The 9822-nt window shown below is 42.2% G+C and overlaps 1 protein-coding gene across 1 annotated transcript; it reads left to right on the top strand.

The window, feature by feature from the left end:
• Positions 1-1031: 1031 nt before the first annotated feature.
• Positions 1032-7869, top strand: LOC111970501 (potassium voltage-gated channel subfamily A member 2). Its single transcript, XM_023997286.2, has 2 exons — positions 1032-1486; positions 2324-7869. The coding sequence occupies exon 2, from the start codon at positions 2462-2464 to the stop codon at positions 3944-3946; it is 1485 nt and encodes a 494-aa protein (XP_023853054.1). The 5' UTR covers positions 1032-1486; positions 2324-2461; the 3' UTR covers positions 3947-7869.
• The last annotated feature ends 1953 nt before the right edge of the window (positions 7870-9822 follow it).

A 9822-nucleotide genomic window follows, 5' to 3' on the forward strand; every position in this document is an offset into this window, starting at 1 on the left:
GTTAGAGCGTTGCGCCAGTAACTGAAAGGTTAGGTTGCTGGATCAAATCCCCGAGCTGATAAGGTAAAAATCTGTCGTTCTGCCCCTAAACAAGACAGTTAACCCACTGTTCCCCGGTAGGCCATCATTGTAAATAAGAATKTGTTCTTAACTGACTTGCCTAGTTAAATAAAAAGATGCGTTCACTTTAAATATCCTACGCTGCAGATAAGGTGAGTAGTGGTAGGCTACACAGCGCGGGTGGAGAGAGCGCGTTTTCTCGCCCATTCTCCATCCCCTGTCTCTTTGTATGCATAGCAGTGCCCGACTGCAGGTTTGACTAAGCTTTGTAGATACGGCTACACCAGGCTAATGGCTGTACTGATCATTAGAAGGACTGAGACCTAGGGTAATTAAAGCATGCCTTACACCCAACTAAGCAGAGAACAGAGAAAGTGATGCAGATGCCAATGATTCTCCATCTGACACTGAGGAATTGCATAATCTGTCTCTCAGTCCAGGGTGATTCTTCATGCATGTCATTTCAAGTCAATGTCGGAAGATTCTGTTCTCTTTACAATGTATAAGGAGGCTGCATGGCTTGAATCCTCTCTATTCACTAAACTGCAGACAACCACAGGCATATCCCCTTGCATGAGCATTTCTGTCAGCATTCTGCGTTTTACAAACTGTTGTATTCTATATACTGTAATAAATTATGGAGAAAATAATGTGATTTTTTATTGAGCATTTGTCAATTAGACTTTTAATTTATTTGCCAGGATTACTTTTTAATACGACTCATGTAGTTGACTAGGGTTATTGTGACGAGCCATGATTGCAGCATATCATTTTTTTCCTGCCTGGTAACTTAAACGTTATCCATCAGCACAATGTTAACCCTTTAGTCTAACCCACTACCCATCTCTGTGTTCGTCTGCATTTTGTRGGCCTACTAATTTACTTTTTTTTTGTAATATCACACGTTGTAATACGCCTCCCCGCCACCTCCCCTGCTTGCTTTTATTTTTGCAGATGTTGCCACTGAGCACCGTATGAGGACAGTTACCTTTGCGGCTGTCTGGTGCGGGCAACGTCATAGCGGCTAAGGACACTGGATGCATAGAATTCTGCCGCTCTTAGCACCTTTGGCTATTACCAGAAGTACCATTCCTCCAGGTCGGAACCCTATCCCCTCCTTTTTTTGTGTCAATCGCCATCCTACGACAACCTGAGCGAGGAACGAAGACGGGGGGGGGGAGGCGAGGACACACCCGCATTCTGTACCTCTCCAACGCCGGTGCGCGCGAGTGGTGATGCTGCAGACAACATGATGATCGTATTAACGGTCCCGAATAGGAAATAGATTCGTTTCTTCTTCTCAGGATCTAAATCACCGGAGGGATTAGAACCGGAGGGATTGTTGGCCACTGGCTATTTACTCCCTGATACCAAGTGACCAATGGGAACAGCAACTAACACCCCGTTTTCAACAAGGTGAATGCTGGTATGTAGCCTATGGTGTTGAAAACGTCTGCTATAACCTACACGACTTTCATTCTGAACAGTCTACTCGACCTCTGCAGTGAAGGGGAGAAAGTAGATGACCATTGAACAAAATAGCCCATATTATTATTAACTTCTGAGTATTTATCAACTGAATAGCGCTTAACAAAACTATGCCTCTTTGATGGAAGATGCAAGAGATGGTGTAGAGGGCAGACAGAATATTTTTCTCTTGAAACGTTTTTCCTACTGCCGGTTAATAATTTATGGATGTTTTTGAATATTTCAGAGATAGTCACCATTTGAGACCAGTCTAAAATGCTCCAACAAAACTACCTTAAAGTGAATGATGAAAAAGTGACATCGAGGGCTTCTTGGAACAGAAAAAAAGAGTGCATACTTTTTTCACTATTCAGTTATTGGTTTTATATTATAAGCTAGAGAAGGGGCAGTATATATTTGGTTCCTATATCGCAAAGGTACGTTCATGCATGATTTCACTGCAGAAGGTGAATGGATATTATCCATTGCAGCAGAATATAAGGAGCTCATGCCCCGATTCATAAACTATATCTATGCTAGTTGGAAACTAGTTGGATCATTGAGCTCTAGGCATACACTACGTTTCTCCACATTTATAGTAGTTCATGTATGTTTTAGAAAGCTGAGTACTTTGGTTGTAGCCTACAGAAGTACATTTTCGTAACTTTTATGCCATTGTTCCATTACAGTATAATATATGGCTTGAGAGGACAGACAGACAGAATAACACAAATGCTATCAAATGAATTGCTTATGTTATATTATTTAAATTCTCTCTGGTCTCTGTCCCTTCCAGACAGATCCATCCATGAGGTGAGCCAACCGGTCTTTACGGCATTGAACCCCCTCCCTCTCCTCCATCCCCCTCCCTACAGTTTCCAGGCTGCAGGGCCCAGCCCCACTGAAAAGTGCAGGCGCCTGCTCCCCCCGCAGAATGACTGTAGCCACTGGCGACCCCTCTGATGAGGCGGCAGCGCACCCGGGGAACCCGGCTGAGTACGACCCTGACGCTGACCATGAGTGCTGCGAGAGAGTGGTCATCAACATCTCTGGGCTACGTTTTGAGACACAGCTCAAAACTCTCTCCCAGTTCCCCGATACTCTGCTGGGGGACCCCAAAAAGAGGATGCGCTACTTCGACCCACTGAGGAACGAGTATTTCTTCGACCGCAGCCGAACCAGCTTTGATGCCATTCTCTATTTTTACCAGTCAGGAGGGAGGCTACGGCGGCCGGCCAATGTGACCCTTGATATTTTCTCAGAGGAGATACGTTTCTATGAGTTGGGGGATGAAGCCATTGAGCTGTTCAGAGAGGATGAGGGTTTCGTCAAGGAGGAAGAGAGGCCRCTTCCTGACAATGAGTTTCAGAGACAAGTGTGGCTGCTSTTTGAGTACCCAGAGAGCTCRGGWCCCGCTAGGATTATCGCTATYATCTCCGTCATGGTCATCCTTATCTCTATCGTAAGCTTCTGTCTGGAAACCCTGCCCATCTTCCGCAACGACGATGACGAACCGCACAGTGTCTTTGACACCAACACCAACACCACAATCTACTTCACGTCCACCTACTTCACCGACCCATTCTTCATCCTGGAGACGCTCTGCATCATCTGGTTCTCATTTGAGTTCCTGGTGCGCCTCTTTGCCTGCCCCAGCAAATCAGGCTTCTTTGGTAACGTCATGAACATCATTGACGTTGTTGCCATTATCCCCTACTTCATCACATTGGCCACAGAGCTGGCTGAGAAACCAGAGGATGGCCAGGCCGGTCAGCAAGCCATGTCCCTGGCTATTCTCAGGGTCATCCGTTTAGTGCGAGTCTTCCGAATCTTCAAGCTGTCGCGACACTCCAAGGGACTTCAGATCCTGGGCCAGACCCTGAAGGCTAGTATGAGGGAGCTGGGTCTGCTGATCTTCTTCCTCTTTATTGGAGTCATACTGTTCTCCAGTGCCGTCTACTTTGCGGAAGCTGATGAGCCCGAGTCACAGTTTGAAAGCATCCCTGACGCCTTCTGGTGGGCTGTTGTCTCCATGACGACAGTAGGTTATGGTGACATGGTCCCGACCACCATTGGTGGCAAGATTGTGGGCTCCCTCTGCGCCATTGCAGGTGTGCTGACAATTGCCTTGCCCGTGCCTGTCATCGTTTCCAACTTCAACTACTTCTACCACCGTGAGACGGAGGGCGAGGAGCAGGCTCAGTGCCTAGGCCCAGTCGCCAAAGAGGATTCGAATGAAGAGCTGAAGAAGAGCCGGAGCGGCTCCACCATCAGTAAATCAGACTACATGGAGATCCAGGAAGGGGTGAACAACAGTATTGAGGACCTCCCAGAAGAGAACCTCAAGACTCAGGCCAACTGCACTACGCTGGCCAACACAAACTATGTCAACATCACCAAAATGCTCACAGATGTGTAGCCAGCTGGCATTGTCCTCTCAGTAAGGTTGAGAGGTCAAAGGATGGGGCAGGTGTGTAGCCTCCCATTTCACATGTGCTGCTGGAATCTCAAGGCAATAGATTCAGGACGTATAACTGTACTCATCATTTCTTTATTATGAAAAACACCAGAAACTATGTGCTCAATCCTCCCCTAACTCCCACTACTAACTCCCACTGTTAGCGCCTCACACCTTGCCCTCAAACTGACCTTCTGTCAGACTTAAAATCTTATAATCAAAATTCTGCGTGTTGATGTCTGCATGGAGTTGGCTTTGTCAGTGTGACTATTCCAATAGTTAAATTACCTGCTCACAACGGTAGTACAAAAAAGAGGAGAAATGTAGCTAAAAAGGTGATTTATCGCTTCCAGAATAACCCCACCACCAATCCTGCTTCAGCCCCCCTGCGCCTGCCGCTACCCTGGTCTCCCTCCATCGTCAAAGGTACACTTTGCTTCCTGTTTGCGTGCTACAAAATGCTGCTTCCTGGAGCAAACTAAACGAACCGGTCCTGTGGTGAACTACTTGGAGATTACAGAACGTGTGAACATAAGGCGGGCATGCTCCGTTTCTGCCCACTGGGCATAGACATCAGTTCAAAGTCTATTTTTGATTTACATTTCGTTGAGTTGTCAGCTAACGTGAATTCAACTTGAAATCAACAAAACATGTCACCATGTCATTGGATTTAGGTTCAAATTTGGGTGAAAAAAATATGAAATTCCATTACATTGAAGACKTCATTACATTGAATATTTGGGTTGAAGTGATGTGGAAACAACGTTGATTCAACCTGTTTTTGCCCAGTGGCTGAGGCCTGTCACGGCCTGAGCCCGAGACACACGACGAGTGTGGTACTGTAGTAGTAATTCACAATATTTAAGGGATGTAGGACATCCATCAGCTCCATAAGCTTATGATGGTTTCACATCTTTTCTTCAGGAACATCAGTATCTGATGAATGACTGACAAAAGGCCTTGACTTTTCACTGCTCTAGTCTTACATCGTTTATGTGTTTACTGTACATGGCAATGCAAGCTTCCCTCCTCCACTCACCTGAACCTGTCTTACTGCAGCTCTGAGGACAAAGTGAATGTCTCTTCCTCTTTCATTTGTACTTATTTACCACTTAACTCATATAGATAGGTAAGTAGTTGTGACTGTAACCGTTACTGTAGCTAGATAGGTACTGTAGGTAGTAACTGTAGCCAGTTGATTGTTGCATGGAGTTCTTATCTGAATGAGTATTCTCACTCACACAACTAGCATTGCTCCAAAGACACTGTTTATTGTCTTGCCCTCTATAACCTTCTATCATACATATGAAGGGATGTCGAGAGGTTATTATCGAACATATGTAGGTTACAATGGTGTCTGAAAGGATACCATGCCCCAAACCAGCCCTATAGCTTGGAGGATATTGTATTCCTGACATTTGACCTAAATGTAACATTCCCTGTAGAGTTCATTGTCATAGTCTTGTTGCTACACCGCTGAGCTGAAAACATAGAGAGGTGTTTACATACCACCGACATTGCAGCTGTGCTGTAATTTGAGGTAAAATGCATTAGTTAATTAATTACAGCACCCATACAGTGTAGTTGCAGCATTAATCTCAGTTACAGACAGACTCGACTCACGGCTGCCTTGTTCAACTGGGTCCATTGTGTCTTCATGATGAACCATTGGGACGACTAAAGGGAYATGTATAAAAGTATGTTTCCTCCCTAAACTGCCTTTAAAACAAGTAGGCTTACTGAATGCTGCTTTCCTAGTGTTGCATGACCTCAATACATTCCTAGAAGCATGAATTGAAGATCAAAGATGCCTATGAAAACTATTTAATACGATACCTATATTTATCTCAATATCTACTTACATACTTTAATCTGTGATAACAAAGCAATCTGGGACGTATAAGAAGGGGAATTWACATTCAGCTGACGATTTAGAGATGAGGATGACCATGATGGAGATGATAGCGTTAATCCGATAATCCTTGATGATATGCAGATCGTTGCTATGTTTGTTTTACGATATGAACAATGACACTTGTTTATTTTCAGCACTGATGGTGTAGCCCCATTTCAGGGACTGTCTGTTGGACAGAGTGCCAAAGACATGCATGCCTAATACACTAGCGAGTTCACAGGAGAAGTGGAGGTACAGTAATATATCTATGGTAGTTGCATCCCTCAATAAGAAAATATGAGCATTATCTAAATATTATCATGCTCAAAGGAGAGATGGTTTATATTGCCAACGGCTGAAGTATGTAGCCGTGTAGCAACTCTGAACTACAGAGGTCTAGGTCTCTCACGACATTGCTGAGTCTCCTGTCTTTCTACATCTTTTCATAGTGAACTTCAGGACACAGGAGAGTACTAGCAAAGCTGAGGATGTTTAGCCAGCGCTAACAAAATGGTGAAATGGATTGCGTCTAATTTACCTTTTGGTCAATATTGGTTGGCATAGCCACAAGGATGTTAGCTTTGACTCAAATGTGTCTGGTCTGTCTTCTCATTTACGTTTTAGACCTAAATGTCTGCCACCATTGCTGCAGTGTTTATTCACGCTATATGGACAGAGGTGAGGTTCTTAGCTCCCGGTCCCTCCCTCTGTCCTCACCATGTTCCTTTCCTCTCTTGTGTCTTCAATTGGCAGTACCTTGTTTAACTGCAATCGCTACTTATTTTGTAGCTACTTATTTTGGAGAGATGAAATGTGTTGAAAAATAATCTGGGTCTGGAACCCTGCTTATTGATGCTTCCGTTTGCATTACTATAATATGATGTTATTATGTTCACCCTTATTCTAGCAGTAACACTTCTCATCTAATACCAATGCACCACGCTGTCCAAAACACACATCATATACATCAACAGTGCATGATGTGGATAGGTACACCATTACGTGGTGTGTGTGTGTGTGTGTGTGTGTGTGTGTGTGTGTGTGTGTGTGTGTGTGTGTGTGTGTGTGTGTGTGTGTGTGTGTGTGTGTGTGTGTGTGTGTGTGTGTGTGTGTGTGTGTGTGTGTGTGTGTGTGTGCGTGTGCATATGTGTGCATATGTGTGCATATGTGTGCATATGTGTGCATATGTGTGTAAGTGTGTACGTAGAGCCCACCTCTGAATGTCAGAATCTTAGCTTGGTTGTACAGCTGCATTAAAGTGACAGCCATTCATGCATGTGTGCATAGTAAGACAAAACTGCTCACAGTATGACCAAAACAAGTCATAGTCTATGCATGCAAATGCTTTGTATTTTTTTAAATAATTTTTCTATTTGCTTTTTACAATGGACAGATCTTCCCAAAACACATCATGAGATAGCATGCTTACCTATTTTGTTTGAATTGGGCACATTCTGATTCAACACACACTCAAATTTAGCAACATATCAAAATAGAAACATTGTAGTTGAGTATCAACAGTTTGTTTACTAGATGCTCTAAGCACAACCATATATGGAGTATACCCATTTTTATCAATGTGCAGATTTACTATGTGAAATGTTTATATATTCCCAAAATGGAGTGTCGCAAAAATCGAAAATGTATCTTTTGCTTTATAGTAAGCATCACTAGACCATTACAACTCAAAGTGTACAGAGGGTTTCCCCAGAAGCACAGTCAGAAGGATTCCCAACAGAAAATGCTCTCAAAAGTCTATGCAGAGATGAACTGTAGATTGGAAATATTAACAAAGGTTCAAACAAACCATGAATATGAAAAAACACAGAAATACAGAAAAGTAGAGTCGTTTCAGAATTGTGTTTTTGTTTCTATGCAGATTATTGGTTGGTTTGAATTTGAGTATTGTACGCGATGATGAGTGCCCCTCCACTTTTACAGCGAAGCACAGGCCCCAATTAATTCAATCAATAAAAATAAAGGAAAACTGCACTGTGTGTTAAAAAAAATGCTGAATTGGAGGTCGTAAGTAACTGGGTTGAAAGTGAATACATCCTGCAAGCTGTTCCTTTCGCCAACATTGTCATTGAATATGAGTGTAAAACCACACCTGACCTGTCCTGAAAATACAGCATAAACTTTCTGAGTGAAAAAGCAGTTTGATTTTCCTTTTATCTGTAATTTATTGAATTTGGGTCACAATGAAAGCTTTGTACTGCACTGTATGGTTTACATCACCAACAAAGTAAACGTTCAAGTAGCTAGTAGTAGCTATTCAACTGACTGTTTATGCATGTGTATGTCAGAACAAGAGAGTGTGTTTCTGTGGTCTGAAAGTGAATGACACCGTAGAAACACAGCTACAGTATGTCTGGTACAGTATAGCTCTTTCACCTTCAACACCCCCACACATGGTGGCCTGCCCTGACTGCAACTATCAACTTTGGTACAATGGACCAGATTTTTTTTCTATGAAAAGAAATGTGAGGAAAATACTGTACATAACAACAATGGATTATGGAGCCCCCCAAAAAATTGACAATGTACTATAATGCTTAGCGAAGTCTGGATTTAAATGAGTGTGATCTGCACACTACAGGAGCAAAAAGACAATCTGTGGACAAGAAAAACATGTCAAACTAAAATGCATATAATCCTTCAAAATGACCATAACCATGATAACAAAGTCATATAAATAACGAAGAAAATAATAATTCAACCAAACTGTGTTTTGTGTGTTTTTACTGTGTGAAAGGCCTTTTTCCCCTTATCCATACATGTTGGATAGACTAGATACAGTGCATTCAAAAAGTAATCATACCCCTTGACTTATTCCACATTGTGTTGTTTTACAGCATTAATTCTAAATGTACAAAAAAATATACATTTCATCACCCAYCTACACATAATACCCCATAATGACAAAGTGAAAATAGGTTTTTAGAAATGTTGCACATTTATTGAAAATAAAATAAAGAAATATATAATATACATAAGTATTCACACCCCTGAGTCAATACATGTTAGAATCAACTTTGGCACCAATTACAGCTGTGAGTCTTTCTGGGTAAGTCTCTAAGAGCTTTGCACACCTGGATTGTACAATATTTGCACATTGTCATTTTTTAAATTGTTCAGCTCTTTCAAGTTGGTTGTTGATCATTGCCAGACAGCCATTTTTAAGTCTTGCCATAGATTTTCAAGCCGATCTAAGTCAAAATTATATCTAGGCCACTCAGGAACATTCGATGTCGTCTTGGTAAGTAACTCCAGTGTATATTTGGCCTTATGTTTTAGGTTGTTGTCCTGCTGAAAGGTGAACTTGTCTCCCAGTGTCTGTTGGAAAGAAGACTGAACCAAGTTTTCCTCTAGGATTTTGCCTGTGCTTAGCTCTATTCCATTTCTTTTTATCCTAAAAAAAACTCCATAGTCCTTGCCGATAACAAGTATACCCATAACATGATGCAGCCACCACCATGCTTGAAAATATGAAGAGTGGTACTCAGTGATGTGTTGTATTTCCCCAAACACAACACTTTGTATTTCGGACATAAAGTTAATTTCTTTGCCACATTTTTAGCAGTATTACTTTAGTGCCTTTTTGTAAACAGGATGCTTGTTCTGTACAGGCTTCCTTATTTTCAGTCTGTCATTTAGGTTAGCATTGTGGCATAATTACAATGTTGTTGATCCATCCTCAGTTTTCTCCTATCACAGCCATTAAACAAGTCACCATTGGCCTCATGGTAAAATACCTGAGCAGTTTCCTTCCTCTCCGGCAACTGAGTTAGGAAGGACTCATGGATCTTTGTAGTGACTGGATGTTTGAAGTGTAATTAATAACTTCACTGTGCTCAAAGGGATATTCAATGTCTATTTCACTTTACCCATCTGCCAATAGGTGCCCTTCTTTGCGAGGCATTGGAAAACCTCTCTGGTCTTT

The sequence above is a fragment of the Salvelinus sp. IW2-2015 genome, linkage group LG1 (genome assembly GCF_002910315.2).
Source record: "Salvelinus sp. IW2-2015 linkage group LG1, ASM291031v2, whole genome shotgun sequence".
Lineage (NCBI taxonomy): Eukaryota > Metazoa > Chordata > Actinopteri > Salmoniformes > Salmonidae > Salvelinus > Salvelinus sp. IW2-2015.